General features: G+C 32.6%; 3 protein-coding genes and 1 long non-coding RNA gene across 8 annotated transcripts in view; 2 read left to right on the plus strand and 2 right to left on the minus strand.

Moving 5' to 3' along the window:
- Positions 1-29: 29 nt before the first annotated feature.
- On the plus strand, positions 30-12,226 carry LOC115881399. The gene is made up of 5 exons (XM_030898858.1): positions 30-362; positions 424-655; positions 1,696-1,831; positions 8,236-8,678; positions 11,821-12,226. Exons 1-5 carry the CDS (start codon positions 237-239, stop codon positions 12,135-12,137), a joined length of 1,254 nt encoding a protein of 417 aa, XP_030754718.1. The 5' UTR covers positions 30-236; the 3' UTR covers positions 12,138-12,226.
- On the minus strand, positions 6,668-6,944 carry LOC115881400. Its single transcript, XR_004050040.1, has 2 exons — positions 6,760-6,944; positions 6,668-6,705 (listed from the first exon to the last, which is right to left on the minus strand). It is a non-coding gene; the product is annotated as an uncharacterized LOC115881400 (long non-coding RNA).
- Positions 12,227-15,137: 2,911 nt separating the features above from the next.
- Positions 15,138-17,249, minus strand: LOC115881403. Of its 3 annotated transcripts, XM_030898864.1 has the most exons (5): positions 17,172-17,249; positions 16,820-17,111; positions 16,558-16,698; positions 15,351-16,442; positions 15,138-15,294 (listed from the first exon to the last, which is right to left on the minus strand). In XM_030898864.1, exons 1-4 carry the CDS (start codon positions 17,191-17,193, stop codon positions 16,055-16,057), a joined length of 843 nt encoding a protein of 280 aa, XP_030754724.1. In that variant the 5' UTR covers positions 17,194-17,249; the 3' UTR covers positions 15,138-15,294; positions 15,351-16,054. The 3 variants fall into 3 exon arrangements, with proteins under 3 accessions (XP_030754724.1, XP_030754723.1, XP_030754722.1); XM_030898863.1 differs by having other exon boundaries at positions 15,359-16,442; positions 16,820-17,243; XM_030898862.1 differs by having other exon boundaries at positions 16,820-17,243.
- A 766-nt stretch (positions 17,250-18,015) lies between these two features.
- LOC115881397 (dmX-like protein 2) overlaps positions 18,016-21,141 on the plus strand; it is a 66,735-nt gene continuing 63,609 nt past the window's right edge. For 2 of the 3 annotated variants that reach the window (XM_030898855.1, XM_030898857.1), the window contains exons 1-2: positions 18,016-18,237; positions 18,355-18,552. In XM_030898855.1, the coding sequence (XP_030754715.1) occupies positions 18,151-18,237; positions 18,355-18,552 (285 nt within the window). In that variant the 5' untranslated portion in view covers positions 18,016-18,150. The remainder of the gene's footprint in view (positions 18,238-18,354; positions 18,553-21,141) is intronic. The other variant, XM_030898856.1, reaches the window with a different exon arrangement.

The following is a 21,141-nucleotide window of genomic DNA, read 5'->3' on the forward strand; positions in this document are numbered from 1 at the left end:
GTTTTTAGGTTAATTGGTCCCATTTTATCTGTGGTATTTTGTTAAATTTAATATTTTAAAATTAAGAAATTTTATTGAAGAAAAAGTTAAAATCAAATGATCAAAATCTAGGATCTGTATTTTGTATCGTCTGTAAATTTATGTATTTTACATGATTATATTTATATAAATTTTATTTGTTACATACTCAGGATACTAAAAAAATACTGTAAATAGCTATTTGTTAACAAAAAAAAATGGATTTTAATATAGAAGTAAGAAAAAAGCAATTAAAAAGTTTGAAACAGTACATTTCATCATCAGAAGATAGTGTTAATGCTGTTTTGCAAAGTTTAGGCTGGACGTCCAAAAAGACTTCAGAGGTATGTTTATTTGCTTACCTTAAGTAATCAGACTATTAATATTTTGATACTTATATTATAGAGTAATGATATCAACGTCACTTGTCCTATAAATAAAAAACATACAATATCTTCAAAGTCTGCAGAAGAGCACATAAAAAAATGCAAATTAAATTTTTGTGGCTATCAGACCGATAATAATTTTTTGTCAGACCCACCTGAGAATGAGAATGGTAGCTGTATTAAACTGGATAATAAGACAAAAATTGATGTTCTGAATCATGCCAGAATATCAAATAGTGGTTTTAGAGCAAGTATGTGAGATGTTATAACATTAAAAAATTGTAGAAGTAACTTTTAACAGCTTCTTTTAAGAGAGGTAGTAAGGTAAGGTGGGGTAACAGGGACCCGATTTTACAACTTTTATCTTTGTAGTAAAAAATATTTATTTTTCATGTTGATAAATTTATGCATTTGAAAGATAAAGGTCCATATAAATAAAAAAACGTTTAATTGTGTTTAAAGAACAAGAATAAAATGTATGAACACCTAAATAATGTTGTATGGCCCAGACACCCCGAGTCCCAGTTACCTGACCCTACCTTATATAAGAATTTATATTTTTATATATTAGTAAGTCTCTCTTAAAATGAGTTCTGGAAGATTGTGTATATCCACATGAATATGGACTAATTTATTTTCTATTGATGATCCATAAATTGATATTGTGCTATATGAAATGTGGGTATTTAAAATACTGATAAATTGTGTCTATATTTTACAACTTACGGTATATTTAACATGCCTAATTTTTTTCAGAAACTTGCTATTACAGTTGGTATTGCGTAGAAATGATATACATAATAAAAATATTTATTTCCATTGATTATAGATATATCCTTTTTTAATATCCTTTTTAATAATAGGTAACTGGTATTTTTTCACTACAATTTAAGTTATAATATATAGATTACTAAACAGTCATTACAATAAACTTTGATTTTAATTTACAGTACAGACTCAATTTTCAAGATTTTTACAATAGATTTGTAAAATTACGAATAAAAATAAGATTGTTTAAATAATAATTTTTGCAGCAAAATTTTATATATTATAGAATATCTAAAATTTTAAAGCAAAATAATAATGAATAAGTTTAATTGTAATTTTTTAAAGACTGAAATTTTGTGTAGGTATATTTTGTTTAAGATAGTTTTACATAAATTTATAACATTTATTAATAATTATTTTGAGACTGTTCTGTTTAAATAGTAACTATTTGAAAACACATGTAAATTTTTATTGTTTATAAGCTATTTAGGGCAACCTAATAATTAAAAATGTATTTCTTTAGTATGGAATGGACATGAAAGTGATGCAATGACTTCAGATCGCCTTTTAAGCACCTTTTCTTCAGATGAGAGATTAGCATTATATGATTATTCAGTAAAAAATACTGCAGGGCCATCTAAACCACCTGAATTTACTCTGTAAGTAGCAATAAATTATATTTATTTAATCATATTTACAATAAGCTAGTTTATACTTGCCTACTTTGCTGTTCACAAATATTTGGAATGTTATATTTTTTGTCTTGTAATCTTGATATGTTTCATACTATGGGTTTAAGATGTCAAAAAATATTTTTATAATAGTAAACAAAAGTTTTCTTGCAGCGTTTAGTATAAATTACTAAATACAAAATTCTTGACTTGAGCTGCTATATTTTCAATTTTTCAAAATCAACAAATGAAAAACAAAAAGGAAAAAATTATTGTTATGTTTATCGTTAAGGGGGGAACCAAGTCCAACTCCCACGACAGGTTTCTGGGCCTAGCCTTCATCAGGTGGGCTGTCCAATGGTTGGTTCTCCAACGAAACGACAAACAACTTTAACAATTTGAATGAGATATTAAGGATCTCGCGCCAAACGATGGAAAAGAGCATTCTTCGGCCGCTCTAAAATATATAATGGCAAACAAAAATCTTCCCGGCTTTAGTTAGTTTTTGTTTAATAAAGTAAATGAAGTGCCACCTCGTGATTGTTCGCATACTAAAAATTTCAATGTATGGCCCGTAGTGCACTAAAACTCTGGATCAGGGAAAAGCAGAATGTCCACTGGAGAAAGAGACAGGGGTACAGGCACACCAAAGGTTTTAGGACCTAGCTCTAAAACCGCAAAAGAACTGCTAATGCTTAGCAGGAATAAATTGCGGATTACAACAGGTCTCTTGACAGGACACATGGCTGTCAAGTGTTACCTGAACAAGCTCAACCTGTATCAAGGAAGTCTTTGCTGCCGACTCTGCGATAAAGATCCTGAAACAGCGGAGCACATAATATGTCACTGCGAGGCTCTGGATCGCAAGCGACACTTTTTATTTGGGAAAGCTAGGCTAGAACCGGAGGAACTATGCTCCCAGCCTATCAAGGACTTGCATGAGTTAGTGCAGGGCACAGGGATAGGAGAATGGGTAAAATATAGAAAGGGGACAAACACAATAGGCCTCACAGGTCGCAGTGTTTCCGGCGGAGGACGGCCCCTTATGAAAAAAAAAATTCAATCGATAGTTTTAATATATTTTTTAAATTTACTTAGAATATGCTACATAACAATTATGTCAATTACAGGCTTGTTTTTTAAATAAAACAAATTATACTAAGGGCTGGCAAAGGTTAGTCTTGGGTCGAGATTTCCATATGTAAGAAGAGTACAATGCATTTATAATGTACTGAACAAAGAGAGAACAGTAAACACGTTGCCAAATGTATGAAATAAACCGAGAAACTGTGCACATCGCTAAGAGAAGTGGAAGGGGATATAGCAGATTTTTCGCAGTTGACCGGTCGACCCAATCAGTACCTCTGTCAGTACTTAAGTTCTAGGGAAAGGTGTACATCGTGCGTTCAGCTTCACGATTTAATTACGTCTCGTGATACTTTATTTGTTTATTTATTAAAGAGTCGTTGTAATTTTCCCTATAGCTTGAATTTTTTTAAGTGCAAGCTAGAAACACTGCATTCTTGGTAAAAATAAGTGGAATTGAGTTGGTGTTCGATAGTGGTCATGCTATTAGAACTCTGAATTCAAAAATCGATATCTCGAAATCTATTAGAAATAATTGATTGTAGTTTTTTCAAAAGCTTTCTTAATATTTCTGCTGTATTTTCTTCGTAGACAGTATGTGAAAATCTTTATCAATAAAAAAATTACACAATTGCTGAAAATTGCTATGCTCTAAAAGTAAATGGATGGGTTGTTTACAATTTTTGAATGGAAAAAACAACCTCATCGAATTTTTCTTATGACACCCTAACGATATCCTTATAATTCAATTTCAGATGCTCAGAAACATGTCTAATGATTTTATCTAGTTATCTTTTCGAAAAAAAAAGTCTTTTAAAAATAAGCGGTTTGCGATCGTGATTTTACTTTACTTGATAGGGAAAGGTGTACCGGCAACGCCGCAACAGCACACCGTCGCATTTCTCTCTCACTTAATAAGATCCCTATGCGATTTACTTCCACACATGTAAATGCCGACCCAAAAGTAACAGTTGCTAGCACGGTATGTATGTTTATATTCAACATATGTTGAGACGAAAAAAGTATAAACTTCTTCAGAATTAAATTATAATAATGTTGTATTAACCAGTATAAGCGGAAGGGATTAATTCCGCTCAATATTCACAGGCGAATATTCAAAAACTGGATAATAAAGCACTGTAAAAGTGATGTAGAATTTGCTAGTCCCATTTAGACCACGGTAGGACGTAGACATCCATACATGGACATTGTTGTAAACATATTTATTATACATCTATTTAAATTAATTAAATTTTTAAATTTTTTGGAATAATGCAATGTACTGTTTCTTTTTTTTAATTTTGTACTCTTTTGTATTCTTTTTTGAAATAATTAGTTTAAGATCACTGCACACTTATTTTAAACAAATATTCTAAATCTTTTAATATTCGATATTGATATTTTGGTACTATGCAAAACTATACTTCCTACCATAGTTGAAGAAGCCGGCCGCGGCATGTTCATTACTCATTTAAAATATTTTATTATCTTGAATAACAAATTATAATACACATTAGACCTTCTGGAGATATCAAAAGATTTACCTTTTTATTTTTTTTGAATTTTTCCAAATTGCACTTATATAATTTTATATATATATATATTATATATATATATATATATATATATATATATATATATATATATATATATTTATTAAATCGACGGAGTCAGACCCGGTACGTTGAAGATAGGCCGTCAGACCCGGGGTATATCGGACGAAAAATGTTCAAGCGATGCCTTCAGGCCCTGATGCTGGACCGTTTAATTTGTCCCATTTATATAAAAAATAGAGGTTTGTTCGTTTTCGCCAGACCCACGACGTTGCCGCTTTTAATTCTCAAATATTTATATTAGAATTAGACGAACGGACCTTTTGACGCGGTAATTGATGACAGTGCAGAAGTAAAACGGTGCATTTCTGCTATATTTGAAGGTAAGAGACATTTACCTAATGCACCTGTTTAGATAATGCATGCGTGACTATAGATAGAATAAGAATATAGGTATCGATTTTTTTATGCAATTAATTACAAAAATTTTAGAATTTCAAGTCGTCGTATTAAAAAATTCAAAATGTGACCAAAGCTTATAATTTTAATAATTTATTTGCTTTACTTTGATTAATCGTGCTGTAACATTTTTTTGTAATTTGTAGAGTGATGAACCACCCCAAAAAATACCAAGGAGTGAAGAAGCAGAAATAACTACTGCCGAGGAAAATAATATAATTTTACTTACTACAGACCAGGAAAACCTAAATTTATCAGAAAATAATATACCTCGTAATATGCCTGTATATGATGTATATAGACTTCACTTAGATCAAAATAAATTTTAGTTGAGTCAATAGTATTCGCTATTGTTTTAAGAAAAGTGTCCCTTAATCAAGAAATGTCCCTTTTCAATGAAGAATTTTTGCATGAATCAAAGAGACTATTGTTCTTGTAGCAAGAACTTCTTTGCATATTAATTTTGGGTCAAGAGTGAATTACTTTGGACAGATAGATTCTTCTATTCTCTAAAGTAATTTTTTAAAGCTTATGAAAAGATAGTTAATACTTTGGGTAAAGAAACGTCGTTCTTGGCCCTATTGAAAAGCCCAATCTTTTGGGTCAAAGTCATATTCATTTCGACTGAGAGATCCTTTTTTTCAGTGTGTGCTTTCCTGACCACAGTGCGGACCGTCTGTCTGCCGGTAGACTACTGCTGTCCAGTACTGCGCATTACATATACAGGGTGTTTCAAAAAACATGTGTCATCTCTTGTGGGGAGATTTCTCACGTAAAAATAAGATTTATTTTTCATATCATGCAACATAAGTCTGATTCTGCTGTGTTTCCTAGCTACAGGGCCAGGGTGCTCAGGTAACTCAGGGTTAAACTCGTAATATTTTTTCGATTTATTATAATTTTCTTCCAAGTACTTAGCGTTTCAAATGAAATTTTGAGGGTAAAAGTTTGTTTCACAACATATTTTAAGGCTAAAAAAGTGTCGCCATATTCACCAAGGACGTGTATATGGGTTATCACTGGAATATTTTTTCAAAAAAAAGCCTGTACGCCACTGATTTTTTTAGCGAAACAGTGTAAGCAATTTAATGCCGATTAAAAGTTTTCTCTTCATATTTCGTCGATTTCGGCCTACTTGATGAGATAAACGCAATTTTTTTAATTTGCCTTGATCCAAGTCTGATAGCAACCTTTAAAATATTTTATTATCATTAACTTGCGAATGTTTTAAATACGTACTCATTGATTCATCATCAGAAAATATAAAAAAAAGTTCCTATAAACAATGGAAATGCATAGTTTTAGAGTTACAGAATGTTAAAACTTTTTAAAATTAGGTTTTTCGTAATTATCTTAAAAACCGTAATTTTTTATTTGAAATTGCTCTGTAGCTTAGACTAATAGTAATAACAATAGATTACGTAAAATATATAATTTATTAATTTCATTTTTATTTTAATTTTATTAATTGTGATTAATAAAATAGCGTTTATCTTATCAAATTGGCATTAAACGGCCTACTCAATTTTGATATCCAAAGAAAAAAAGTTAGTGGCGCACATGTTTTTTTTTTGAAAAATATTCCAGTGATAACCCATGATAACATTGATAACCCTGATGACTTTATCCACACTTTTTTAGCATTAAAATATGTAGCACTCCAAGATGTAACAAAACTCTTATAAAGGGTTAGGGGTTCGCTCAAGTCAAAGAAAACTCTTCGAAAAACACTCCGAAAATTCTTTATTCTTGGTATCTAAAATACTATACATTTACTTAGCAGGGGGAAAATTTTATATATATATGGTACAATCTTACCTATCAAGCCTTTCTACTAACTTTTAAAAGTACAGTTTTACAATTTATGGCCACAGGATAATAAAATGAATACAATAAGAATAGTTGTTTCAGCGTACAGTAGCGAGAGTAAAATGAGAATCGAATTCAAATATGCAAGGCGCAAAAAAAGATTTAAATAAAAAACTGACTCTCCAGGTGGTAGAGCTACGACCAAATAAGATTCCCCACATTGTTATGGCTGCTACAGTATGATCGAGAAAAAACGGCATCAGCGATGGCTATGAAATGAAGATCGCTGTCATTTTATATGGAAAATGTCATCAATCGTCATTTCCCAGCCAACTGGACGCCGTTTTCTTTTCGATCATACGGTATATGATGTATGATATTATGTATAAATTTTTTATTCAAACATAAATATTATGTTCTCTATATTCCTTGCGTACACTCTTGTAATAATATCTATTTTGTGGATTGTATATATACTGTCCTCCATTCACGCAGTTGTGCCGCTCTGAACTGTTCAAGAACGCGATACTCTCCCTCCATTCAATTGAGTCATAAAGTTCAGAACTATTCCGCGCCGAGATCCCCTTTCCCTTCGAGCACCTTCCAATAAATTAGTGTTCGGAGTTCCCAGCTATTTTGAGATTTTTGGGTTCCCGATTTAAAAAATTATGGAGATATGGAGAAATCAATATCCACTTTATCCATCTTAAAACATCCTTTGGAATTAACTTTTTCAAGTTTGACGATGTTTTCAACTTGACAATTGACATGTTTAGGCACCAGTCTATTTTCAGAACCATTCTCGGGTAACCCAGGGCTTAACCAGCTCTGGAACTTGGAATTCGCGAATAGAGCACAGCAATAATATAGTCTCGTACACAATCAATTAACAATTCGGCCATAGATTACTAATTCGGCAGACATGTTTGATGACATGATTCCACTGGCTATCAAAAACGCTTCACTAAAAACAGTCGCTCGGCGTTAGACCATTCGTAAGTTTTTGCCTCCTTTCCAGCATTCTCCGGTTTCGCCGGGTACCGACGATACCGACGACCGGTCGAAGTCGATGGGTCCAATTCAGTGCGCGGGGTTACATTTATTTCAATGTAAAGTTAAAATCGTCGGTAGCTCGTAGTCAGTTCGACTGGCCGGTACCTTTAAATCTAGTAAACCCAATATGGTGTCTATCCTTATTTATGCTTTAGCGAACTAGAACATTCGATTGGACATCTTCAACTTTACCCAACTGATCCAAGCTGGCACTCAGCACTCTGTTGGTTGGCTCTCGTTTTATAGATTTTTCGGTTTATTATCGAGAGATGTCGTTCAACGGCATTTTGTTTTCGCAACAATATTAAAACATGTCGATCGTCGTAATTTTTAAACTACATATTATTTTCTCCTTCGTTCAAATATTTAGTTATAATGACTGTATCAGAAATATACTTGCAAGATAAAATATATTCATGATTTATTTTTTAGCGAAATACCAGACTCGAAAAACGGCAAAGGATTGAGCGAAAAAGAAAAACTTGCTTTAGAAAGAGATGCGAAACGTCGTAGAGTCAAATATAAATCCGTACACACAAGCAAGAAAAGTCATACTGAAGTCACTAGGGAGGTTATCGATAACCAAATGGAGTTGTACACCCAATGGATCAAACAAAAGGAAAAACAGGAAAGGCGAGAAAAAGAACGACAAAAGGAAAAAGAGAAGCTGGCTGAAGAAGAAGCGTGCCGTCGTGAAGACCAAAGCGAATATCATTATATAGAAACTACTTATCAAAATCAACCGCAAAATAATTTTACTAATGAAACTTATGGAACTCAGTACTATGGTAACATTACAAATAGCGAAGGCGTCATCACAGACTGGAGCCATGTATATCAGGGAGTTGTCGATACTGATTTTAATATTGAACCTAGTAAGTATTCTAAATTATTTATTGATATTATAATAGCTTTTTGGCGGTAATAGCTTATAATCAGTTACAGAACTGATGATATGCTCGGTATTGAAAGCTGTGGCAATATTCCTCGCGGATAGTTAATTGGACAGGATTTCTCGGGTTTTAATATCATTGTTTAATTTGTATTTAATTATCCAGATAAAGGTTGATTCTCACTATACCTTCCATATCAGCTCCCTTCCGTTTACGTTCCGTTCACATAAAATATTATATCATGTAAATCAATAGGACAATGCATACTATCCGTTCCGTTTCCCTTCCGTTCCAGATCCTTTCCTTCCATACATTTTTTTGGCGGACGGACTGAAACGTATCGGAAACAGCGTTGTCAAGTTCTTACATTTGTACCAGCACTGTTAAAATTTTGCTGATATTTATTTATTCTTTCACCTCTTAATTAAATCTATTACCTTTTTCAAAAGATACAAATTTTTAAAATAAAACTTTTGTAATGATATAAATTGTACAATAAAAAGTATGGAACTGATAGGGAACGGACGCTTACGTATAGCGCCAATACAATAAAAATACGGAACGAATATGGAATGGATATGGAATGGAAACGGAAGGTATTGTCAGAATCAACCTTTAGAAGGCAATCAATATATTTTTTTACTTAACGCATAAAAGCTATTTGGATATAGATTATTTATCAAACCACATACAAGTACAGTAAAGATATTTAAAAAAAATAGCATTAGAATAATAAAATAATACTAATGACACGGGATTGGAACAGTTTGAGACTATCACTCTCCTCTCTCCTTCAATACATATCCGTACATTAAACGATTGTGTTGCGTGGTAAAACGGAAAATTTTAGATATGCATTCTCGTTTATTAAAATATGCCTATTCTTGTGTACACCGTTCTGGCAAAGGAATACTTTGCATAAGAGATTTTCAGTGCAAATAAAAAAAAATGACACGACTGCAGCCTACCCTTTAACACAGACAGATAACTTTATTTTCCCTTCCACTGATTAAAAGAAGTGACGCGATAAGTGAGGTGATTGCTTCTGGGAGTGGGGGCGGGGCCACAGGCGTCTGCCTCGCATCGGCGGCAGAACTTCGACAAAAAAGAATTCGGCAAAAAAAACTTAGTGACGAGTGGCAGAACAGGGTTGCCAGATTTGTTATGCTTAAAGTACACACTCGCCGAGGCGACACGAGGCGCGACAAAATTAACGATATGTACATTGTTGTTGGTTAGGATATACCGGGTGCGTCTCAAAAGTGGCTCACCCCTATAACTTTTTTTATTTTTTCAGATAAAACAACCAGATTTGGTATGTTAGTGTATGAGATAAATTGGGATTGATTGACGTATTCAATTGTTATCGGTCACTTCCGGTTTCACCGGACATGACTGCAACTTTTGATTTTTGAATGGCACCCTCGGTATTTTTTTATTTTATTCAATAGAAAATAACATTCTGAATCGAATGACATATCATATGTCAATTTTTGACATAGTCACTCAAAAATAAATTTTATTTTAAATTTCAATCTAGAGTGCCATAGCTGTATTAAAAACACTAATTTTTAATCAAGGAGCCTCGGAAAAATAGATTTGATCGTCTAATGTTTTTACTGTCTTGTTCTGGCCGGTTAAAACATGCTCAAATCGTATTTTTAATCATATCTCAATTTTTTCAAGTGGAACGAGGGTGGTTCATTAGCATATTTGGAAAAAGCATTTGCTTACGAATAATTTGATACCACACACTTGGTATTTTGAGTCAAATTGTCGTTATCAACCGCATGTTACAAGTTCAAATAAACCATATGCCAAAATGCCAAAAGTTGACATATGATATGTCATTGGATTCAGAGTGTCATTTTCTATCGAATAAAGTAAAAAAAATACCGAGGGTACCAATTAAAAATCTAAAGTTGTAGTCATTTCCGGTGAAACCGGAAGTGACCGAAAACAATTGAATACGTCAATCAATCCCAATATATGTCATATACCAACATACCAAATCTTGTCTTATCTGAAAAAATAAAGAAGTTATAGGGGTGAGCCACTTTTGAGACGCACCCGGTATATACATTGTTAATGCCGGCAATACAGCGCATAATAAGCGATAAGAATTTTTGGGAATATCTCTGTAATTTTGCGACCTGACAGAACGATGACCTATAATTTCTAAACAAAATTTAATAAACAATAATATTTACGAATGTCAAAGTATACGGTTTACGACGCAACCGCAATGGTCGCTTAATTTTTAGTCCAAATGCGTCAGATTTTTAAAAGTGCTTCTCTTGTAAAGACTAAAGACGATGTTGAATCGTAAGATCTTTGTTTAAATCGGTAGATCGGTAGCTTACAGACGAAATCGGTAGACCTGGCAACTTTGGTTGCCCATTTCTGTTTAAGCTTAGACTTTTTATAGGCGTTTCATTCCAATGCATGTAATTGCTATGCCTAGATCTGACATTACCAAACGTGTATATTTGAAATACTTGGAAGGGGACAAATGAATTACTTGAAAAGCAATAGAGCTTTTCAGTTATATGTGTACTGTGAATATTTTAAGATTTTCAAAAGATTGAAGATTTTAAATTCAAGTCTACCAATCATGCCCAGGAAAATTAGTAGCAACAATATTAATTTTAAGAATCTGTGTTTAAATGCGATATCATAATGCCACCATACTTTTATAGAGAAATAGGAAGGAGGGGGGGGGGTGTTTCCTACTACAGAGTACAGAATAAGTTACAATCTTCTTAAGGCCAACTGGCAGTAAGTGCCATTAAAAAATACAGAAGAGTACGGGCCAAGTAATCAGCGCGTTCAGGGATAGTCAGTGGCTGAGTAAGCGACTTCCCTGAACGGAACAGCGCAGCGGTCAGTCAGCCGCTGTGTCCCCTGAACGTGCACAATGACATCTATATATAGGGCTTGACCTCGGCAAAGGCTTTTTCTGTGTAATGAGCATGTTTAAGAAAAATAAAAAAATAAATGAATGAATAAAAATGCCTGCATATTAATGATTCGTGAATTTGTTGTTTAAATCATCATTTTAGAAATAGATATTACCTACACTTTAATTTTATACATTTTTTTTGAAGATATTTTTTTATTTCAGGCCAATACATGAACGAGTATGCAGGAACGCCAGTAGTACTAGAACCAACTCAAAATTATTCACAGTCCATCTCTCATATGTATAATGGTTATAATAATGGCATAAATTATTCTCAAAGTGTCGACTTAAAATCGAGTACTAATGGAAAATTGAACGAATGTACTTATACTACATATGATAGCAATTCCAAAGAAAAAAATATTCGCTATGAACCGTATCACAATAATAAGAGTGTTAAAGATAAACAAGAGACAAATAGAAGATATGAAAGAGAGGGTAATAGAGATTATTCTTCAGAGAGAAAATATCAGAGGTAAATGAAATAAAATCAGAGAGATTCTGAGAATCAAAATATTTTTGCTCAAGTCTGTAAAACTAGGTTTGTTAATAAAATATTTTTTGTGCGCTTATTTTTTTATTAAATTAAAATCATTAAAAATGATAATATATTATTTTTAATGAATTAATCTAAAATAATAATAATAATGATCAATTGGCAACATTTGTTAAATATTTTGATAGTGTTTACATTAGTATTGGGAATAATCGGATAACTTCAATCCTCAAGTATTGATCTTTGAGGATTCCAGTTTGTATTTGTATTTACTAAGAGGGGGTCCCAAGTCGGACGCACCACTGCGGCCGCGAGGGCCTATCGTGACTCGGTTCTACAAACCTTTTAAGAGAAAAAACTATTAAAATTCACCCTCGAGACCCGACCTTTTAACATACGCTGTTATGTCCGAGGATAATATGTTACCCAGGTCTGATAGGTCTAGCATATGGAGCGTAGAAGTAAGGACAAATATCTTCGTGTATTGAAAAGTGGTCACAAAAGAGGGAAGACTTTTGCAGCAAAATTTCTACATTTGACAGAAGCGCCAAAAATTTTTAGAACATAAAATAATTAAAAATAGATAAATATGCGATTTCTGAAGGCGCATGTTGCCTCTCTTTTTAACTAACTTCACTTTATTTATAATCGCTAAGTTCAGTTCGCTCCTTTATTACTTGTTAGCGCCACTGTGGTAATTTAGTGTGCCCTTATTCTTCCCATTTTGATGACCAATTTTTCCAGTAAAGTCCCATATAAGAGATATTTCTCCTTACCTCTACCCTCCATAGTCACTTGCGTCTAGCCGGACTGTGTGACTTTTCAACCCGCAGTTGCGCATGCGTTTTTCCGCATTTGTCTTCAGCGGAACGACAGAACAAAGTAATACTTAGGTATAGCCTGGTTACGAAAGCAGCCTGTGGCCGCGTGGGTGAGGCGGCCGCTTCGGCAGCAAGGGGTCCGAGGATTGATCTCCAACAAATATAGAACTTTTTTATTTTTTTTTTATAGCTGTTTTTATTATTTGAACTGTCGGTAATCCTCAGCTGTCGGTAATAGCAATTTGCTATTACCTATTGTTATACCTATTATAATTGCGTTGGCTGGTCTCCAGGGTAAGTTTATTTTTGATTAGATTGCAGGCGAAATACCCGACCGATTTTTATGTAGAACCTTCTAAAAATTACTTTAAACAATTTATATAGCAACGGAGAAATTCTGCGAGTGCGAAATTAAAACAAAACATAACAGCGGATTCTAACCTCCGTGGCAAATGCGCGACCATGACAAATACGCATGCGGAACTGCGGGTTGCAAAGTTGCACGGTCCGGCTAGACGCAAGTAATCTAACCTCATTGGACGCAAGTCTCCATAGTGTAGCATGGGTTTGCTCAACACCTCAAACCTGGTCCCGGCAGGGAAGTTACACGTAACATATTTCAGAGTCCGCATTCGGCGTATTTCACCTGTCCCGTCCTCTTCAGGTTGATCTCAGCCTGCCTGGTGGCCCGTGTATACTGCAGTGAGCGTACGCGCTCCATTCCTGCCGGCCTTTAAGAGTTCTCCTGTTCTGTGTTTGGATGATCCTACCAATATTTTCTTGGCATGTTTCTTTCAAATGCAAGCTTGTCGGAAACAAAACGCACAGAACGGAAAAAATTCCAGCCGGAATAAAAGTATACAAATTAGGCGTAGTGGGGCTTAATTGAATTTTATATCTCGTTAACAAAAAATCATTATAATACTCGCAACTTATGTTTTTGTAAGAAATTCACTGCTCTACAAAAATGGTTTCTTGTGGTGCATTTAGACGAGTACGCACGCACTAATCCTTCGCGAATGCTCAAGTGTAAACGGCTGTGCGCGCACGCTCACTCTGAATGTGTCTGTGCGCGAGCAGCTGCGAACGTGAGCCGTCTGGTGTCAGTTTTTGATCCGTGCTCAAAGGGATTTTATGTGTGCGCGAACGCTCAGTTTGCACCGGCAATTTGTTTTGTCTGCATGCGTGCGTGCGTCTGATTTTTTTTCGTTTTCTTTATTAAAATTATGGAGTGGACCAATGAATCTTCGCTATTATTAATTCATGACTATGAAAAGTTGCCGATATTATAGGATGTTTAACATTCTTCGTATTATTCAAAATCCCCAAAAAAATACACATGGCATGACCTTGTAAATAAAATTAATATTGAACATAGCCCTCCTCAGACACTAAGTTGTTTAATAAATTATATCGACTTCTAAAAATTTGGGTTTGCCACCAGCGACGATGTTTTCGATTTTTCTTCTTTTTATTAGCTCATTTTCATTGTTGAGCTGTGCATAACAATGAATGTGGATCACTTCATTCGTCGAAAAATAAGTTTTTAATTTAAACGGACCCGAGAGCGCGAACATGACGCGAACGAATGCCGTGCGCGCACGCTCAGCTCGTGCGTGTTGAAGTCTAAACGCACCTTTATGATTAGTCGATTAAATTAACCGTTTAAAAGATATTCATCGTCTTCAATGCACAATAATTTCAACAATTTTTAATTAATAATTCGAACAATTCCAATAATTTATTTTATGAGTTTCGGGAAAATTTGTACAAATTTGAGTTTCTATGAACAAAGAAATGTTTTAAACTTTTTTTCTAGTTTTTTTTAGTCCTAGTCATGTTTAGGTACATTGAAACAAAAAATTATTGCATTTTTTCTAGCTTTGAGTCAATGATTCATTAAATATCGAGTAACGTAATAAGTAACTAATAATTTTTTATCAAAAAGTTTTTTTATTATTTAATTATCAACTGAGATATAATTATTGGATTGGAATCGTTCGAATTATCATAAAAAAAAAGAAAACTGCCTTAAAATAATGGTTTATTTAACTTTTTGCCTTTCAGCTCCCTTCAAATTTAAAATTTCCAATGATATTTTATGGGCAATATTAAAATCGGTTTGGTTTGTGAAGAGTATAAGTTTTTCTATAATACTTTTATTTTTTTTTTCATTGAAAATAAATCCTTGATCTACATAATTATCTGAAGTAATGTAATAAGATGCGCTACATGAGCAAATACGTATGTCTTATTTCCCTTTGGTGGATTAGGGAACCAAGTATGCAGATCTCTGTTTCCTCCGCCTAAATCGCTAACCTGTTAAAAATAATTATTATTATTTTATAACATCTGTAATATTCCCTAGTAATTACCTTCTTACCATTGCTACAATTGAAAAATCAGCATTTTTAGCAAATTTTCTGATCTCAAATAAAATATTTTCTTGGAAAATTTGAAGTTCTTGAACCTTGTTTCTAAATATTCTTTGTCATTTGACAATCAAAAGAATAAAATATTGGTTGTTTCCAATTGCTGAACAGTCCCCTGATTGAATTGCTACCTGTACATAACTGAATGGTGTTAAGGTCTCATCTTCATCATTTGATTTATCATCTCTTCAATCATTTGATTTATCATAGAGTTATACCACAGGTTATACATTTCGGCCTTTGATTTCATCAAACGACAGAACACACATTTTTTTCTTGATGTGTTAGATAGGGTTGCCAACTTTCAAAATAAAATTAAGAGGACGAGAGCACAAAATAACTTGTTAAAATAAAACAAACCATTTTCAAAACAAAAGTTAACAGTAAGTAAACATAAACTTCCACAAATATTTCTTGTACATAAATATTTCTTTATTTTCGTTTCTGTTCAAACGAGTGGGAGTAGCGAAAGACAAATTAACAATAATTATTTAAAATACTGTGGTGATAGACAAATATTTTTTAGATTTTGAGTTTGGTATGTAAAAAACAGGACTTTTTCAATATGTGAGAGAAAAGAGGACAGTGAGATCAAAAAGAGGACTGTCCTCTGGAATAGAGGACGGTTGGCAACCCTAGTGTTAGATCTATTCTTTTGGTATACGTTTAGTATATATTCTATATTTTTTTCCCAAAAACTTTGAAACTATATTAGCAAAATCAAATTTTACTGGTTTTAAAATCCCTAGTTCTAATTTCACTTTTTTACACCATGCTCTAAGAGTAGATTCTGCAGGTAAAGGATATCCATTTTTCAAAAGAAGTCTATATGCTTCTGCCCCTGCTGAATGTATAACAATAGCTCTCTCTACATCTTCTTTTGACCATGATGCTCGTTTCTCAGGGTTTTTTAATTTTTTTATTTGATTAGGAGTAAAAATTGTTTCAAATATCCTTTTTTCATTTTTCAAACGTTCAATTTCCTCTTTTAACTCTAAAATTGTTTTATCCCTGTTATCATCATCTGTCTGGGTGCTAAAAAATGATATGAGATTACTTTATATATTGTATACTATATACAATTTTAAAGAAACTGTAAAGGAACTGTTAGATTACACAAGTTATTATACACAAACATACAATGCCATACCTAATTTCCCTATAAGTTGATTGAGGAGAACTGCTTGAATCTACCTCTAAGACATCAGTGTTCCTAATATTAATATTGGTAACAATCATGTTACTACTATTATCAGGTGGACCATTATCCCTCTCAACGCAGTTTTGAGTACTACAAGTAAAAAGAAGATCACAAAACTTAAAACTATTTATATGAATAGTAAAGATTTAAGTTGTGTTACAAATGTAAAGCCAGTCCAGCTAAAAATAATGTGATTAAAGTGTTTACTTACTTGTCTAAAAGGACCTCCTCCACTAATTCTGGCTGATTTCTTTTAGTTAACCGCTTTTTTCGCTGATTTACTTTAGGATTATGAGTGGTGCTTGGCAAATTCAGGGATGGTATTGCATTGGTCTTTAAAATTCGTTGGTTTTTTGAGGAATAAAAATCACAAAGTTCATATTTTAAATTTCTTTCATAGCTATCTTCTGCAAAATGTTTGGAGCACACTCTCGCAGATTTAAGATTAAATTTGTCCAGGCGTTTACAAGCGTTTATCCAAAGTTTTTGCACATTAAGATCCACTGGAAACCGAAAGAATCTAGTACCTTTGGTAAAACCTTCACGCCGATTGTCTGTCTTACACAAAGCCACTGCACAACGCATTTTTAGATTTTACTTATAATTATGAAATTGTTTTTTAAGAAAAAAGTAAATTGGCCCAGTGCCTTCTATTAAAAGATCAGCCTGCGGGCGAGATTTATGACGTCACGCTAGTTAGATATAACGGATTAATAAATATATTGTAGAATACATGGAAAACATAATTATTCCTCAGATTTTTGGTTTGTATTTTAAAAATGATATAGTTTAAATGAAATATACATAATATACAGTTAATCTTTGAACGTCAACATCAGTTGTCAGTTGTCAACCAATCGATAGACCCCATAGATAGACCCTAGTTAATTATTTTATGGATAGACCAACGAGCAGGGTTCGGAAGTAGTTAATTAAGACGTAATTTACCTAATTAACTACGTGTAGTTTTTCTTCTAAAACTACGTCTTTTCCCGTTCGTTAACTACATGAAAACTACGTTAATAAACTACCTATTGATATTATGAATAATTTTGCTTTATATGAGGAGTCTAAATAATATGATGTGAATAGTTATATTTAAAGCCATATTTCTTCTATTTTCTTAAATACATTATGTGTTTTTAAAACTTATTATAACCTCACCTCAAACCTTTGATATTTTAAAGTTACATTTACATAAACAACACCATCTACATAAACTACATTAACTACATGTAATGTAGTTTATGTAGTTTTTAAAAGTATGTAGTAAAATGTAGTTTTCCGAACCCTGCCAACGAGTCAACTTCTAAAAATTCTAAAAACCCGTGAAAATAACTCATCTCTAGTTGTGATAATTTCAAAATAGTCTGTGGTATGCGACATGACAACTAATTGTCAAACGGGTCAGCTGATTTTATGCAAAAATAGTTGTCATTTGCCGTACATTTAACAACAAATTATAATTGATATGTCCTTTTGATTGTTTTACATTAAGTTAAAATGCACTAAGAAATAACTAAAGATTTAAATGTTATCAAAATGAATCTACATCAAATCGTTAGCGGTGCTTGTAATGCAGGCGACAAATGTTTTGCAGTAGGCTCTGTTGAAGGTGTACCATTTACAGTAAGTTTAATTCTTATCAATTAAAGCAATAAAGATATGCGCCTTATGTATACGAAATGTATTTGGTGCTATAATAGTTTTTTCTGTTCACAAATAAATAACTAGATATTATTTTAGGCATATGCAGCAGGATGTAATATTGTAATTCTTGCTTCTACTTTTGAGAGAGTTCAGATTATTCCAGGAGCTGTACATGATTATGTTCGAATTAGTTCAATTGATTGTTCCAGCGATACAGGAAAAATTGCTGCTGCATATGACAATACAGTCTGTATTTATGAGCCTACACCATTAATACATAACAATTCTGTTCATGTAAGTTAACTTGTTGATATTTATATATAAAGTAAATTCTTAATATGGTTTAAGATAGAATAAATTATAACAAACTATAGGCTTTTAACAAAAAATATCACAACTTTGAGAAAAAAATTTAATAGGTACCATACTCGGTACCAAACTTCGGTTTACATAATCTATCATATAAACAAAAAGTTTGTGGTATTACAATTGCATACAGAATTTAAAAATTATTTTAGACCAAGTAAATTTAATAATTTCCAATTATTGATTGATATAACATTGCATTAGAAGATTTAAAAACTATAAAATATTAAAGAATAAGAATACACCACCCATTTGTTAAATGTAATACCACAGACTAATTTTAAATGAGATTTGGTTTATTGCTTTAATTTATTATGGATATGGTTCCATAGAAATAAGTAAACTTAGAGATGACTATATAGGGTTTTCACCTCAATTTACACTTTATACAACTACAATTATGTTCATAAATTATGGCTATAAACAGTTTTTGACACAAAAAGAATAAATCTAGGTGTATTTTCTATTATATTGAAATAAAATAATAAAAATATTGTCAACATATTCCCGCATATTGAATGAAAGGTCTTAGCAACTATTTATTGTTTAATGATTTGAACAAAAAAATTCTACTAGGATATTGATTAATTTATTTCAATTGTACATTTACAATTATTGTATGATTGAAAGAATAATGAAGTATGATCCCAGGTTAAACTCTTTATGGGGATATTTTAAGGAACATTTTTACTGAGACATGGAAGTTATATTGTTAATATTGAGTTTAATTAACTTTTATATTCCAAAGTTCAAGCTTTAGTATTAAACTTTTTGACCATAGCATGCTTTTGAGTATCAAAAACAAGATTACACAGCCACACAAAAAAAAGTGGCCTACTTTTTACAAGACTATCATATCCTATAGTATTTTTCGACGCTGAGCACGAATCCGCTATCACATCTCATTTTTTTTCTAACCTCAAAAACTTGGTGAAAATCCGTAAAAATTCGAATCGGCCCCGCGCCCACAGGGTAGGGTATTCTTGTGGTCGGCCTTATGGGGTCCGCCATCTTGAATTTTGTCAATCTGACGTCAGATTCGCGATCAATGACCCATTTGACTTCAGATTCGCGATCAGCGACCCAAAAAACTCCTATATACTGATTTTGTTCGGATTCGCGTTTTTTTTTTAAATTTGCGTCGCCCATATTTGATCTGGCATTTTTTAATTTTGCGTATTTTGACGCCAGATTCATGATCAGCGACCTAAAAAACCCCCATACACAAACTTTTGTCCAAGTCCCGGCATTTTTTGAAATTCGGATCGGCCATGTTGGAGCCGCCATTTTGAATTCTACCAATCCGACGTCATAATGAGGAAAATGCATGTTTTTAAATAATGGTTTTAAAAAATAGTTCATATAATTACAAATTGAAGAAAAAAAAATTGTTGATATCGGTTAAGAAATGCCTCTAATATAAAATAATTAAATATTGTTAATTTAAATGGCCGGGCAAACGCTTTCCACCGCGCCTTGCCGCTGTGACGTCACCCGCCGTTCTTCTGGTTGAGTGGAGCCAGACGAGTGTTTATTTTACACAGTTTGCTTTTAAACGCTGTCGAATCCGAGTCAAAATTTTAGTTATTTGTGTTAATTAATACATAATTAGTAATTAGTGTCATTTATAAATAGTAATGGATGAGCGAAAACAGAACAAAATGCTCCAAGGTCATGAAAAGAATCCTTGGAAAAAAAATTCCAAAGCCATGAGAAGATATGAAAAGAAAAACGTTAAATTATCCTCTATTTTTACGATTTATTGTTGTGAAGATCATTTTGATGTAAGTTCATATATTTATGTATATTGTCTTACATAGGTATACGCAATTTGAATGTACAGGGTTATTCATTATATTTTGACACCAAGGCATACAGCCTTAACTGCAAGTTTTAGAAGAAAACATTAAATAAAAAAGTTGCATGGTTTTTCATATACTTTCTTTTAAAATTAATTCTAGTTATACAGGGTGTCTCAAAAAAGGTGGTGCAGAAATTTGTAGGTATTTTTCGCTTTTCAACTGTCAATATTTCGTAAACATTTGAAGATAGGTATAGGATATTATACATGAAATATATCTAGAATATCTAGAAATTTCCGAAAAATCCAAAAATATATAAGGTGTTTCACTTAAAAAAGTAACTTAATTTTGGCGTTTGCTTATGGGACACCTTGTATAATATTTTCATTACTGATAAACAATTTATTTCCTATAATTTCGCAAAAAAAAACAATCTTTAAAAATAACAAGGGTAAGGGTGTGTGTCAATATATAAAAAAAAACTTTCTTTTTCACGCTATGCTCCGGAGTTATTTTTCCACGTACTAAACAAATATTTTTGTCTCTTTTCACTTCTACATAACCTACAGCATTATCTCCATACGTCTCCCTACCTGATCTGAAAAATAAGTTTATAACATTAATTTATAACTATATAAAAGTTCGTAACAGTAGGTACCTACTTATATTTAAATATGCCTCAGTACTGCAAAGAATAAATGTTATATACCTCTCT

Source organism: Sitophilus oryzae, unplaced genomic scaffold (assembly GCF_002938485.1).
Source record: "Sitophilus oryzae breed Bouriz unplaced genomic scaffold, Soryzae_2.0 scaffold_1718_pilon_pilon, whole genome shotgun sequence".
Taxonomy (NCBI): domain Eukaryota; kingdom Metazoa; phylum Arthropoda; class Insecta; order Coleoptera; family Curculionidae; genus Sitophilus; species Sitophilus oryzae.

What these genes read in the sequence shown, in the direction of transcription:
- LOC115881403 (XM_030898863.1), bottom strand. Translation starts at nt 17,193, where the DNA reads ATGCGTTGTGCAGTGGCTTTGTGTAAGACAGACAATCGGCGTGAAGGT. An exon ending in GAGGAGGTCCTTTTAGACAA is followed by an intron (nt 16,699 to 16,819) that starts GTAAGTAAACAC and finishes TTTTACTTGTAG; the next exon opens with TACTCAAAACTGCGTTGAGA. An exon ending in TCAACTTATAGGGAAATTAG is followed by an intron (nt 16,443 to 16,557) that starts GTATGGCATTGT and finishes ATCATTTTTTAG; the next exon opens with CACCCAGACAGATGATGATA.
- LOC115881399 (XM_030898858.1), top strand. Translation starts at nt 237, where the DNA reads ATGGATTTTAATATAGAAGTAAGAAAAAAGCAATTAAAAAGTTTGAAA. An exon ending in AAATAGTGGTTTTAGAGCAA is followed by an intron (nt 656 to 1,695) that starts GTATGTGAGATG and finishes GTATTTCTTTAG; the next exon opens with TATGGAATGGACATGAAAGT. An exon ending in AAACCACCTGAATTTACTCT is followed by an intron (nt 1,832 to 8,235) that starts GTAAGTAGCAAT and finishes TTTATTTTTTAG; the next exon opens with CGAAATACCAGACTCGAAAA.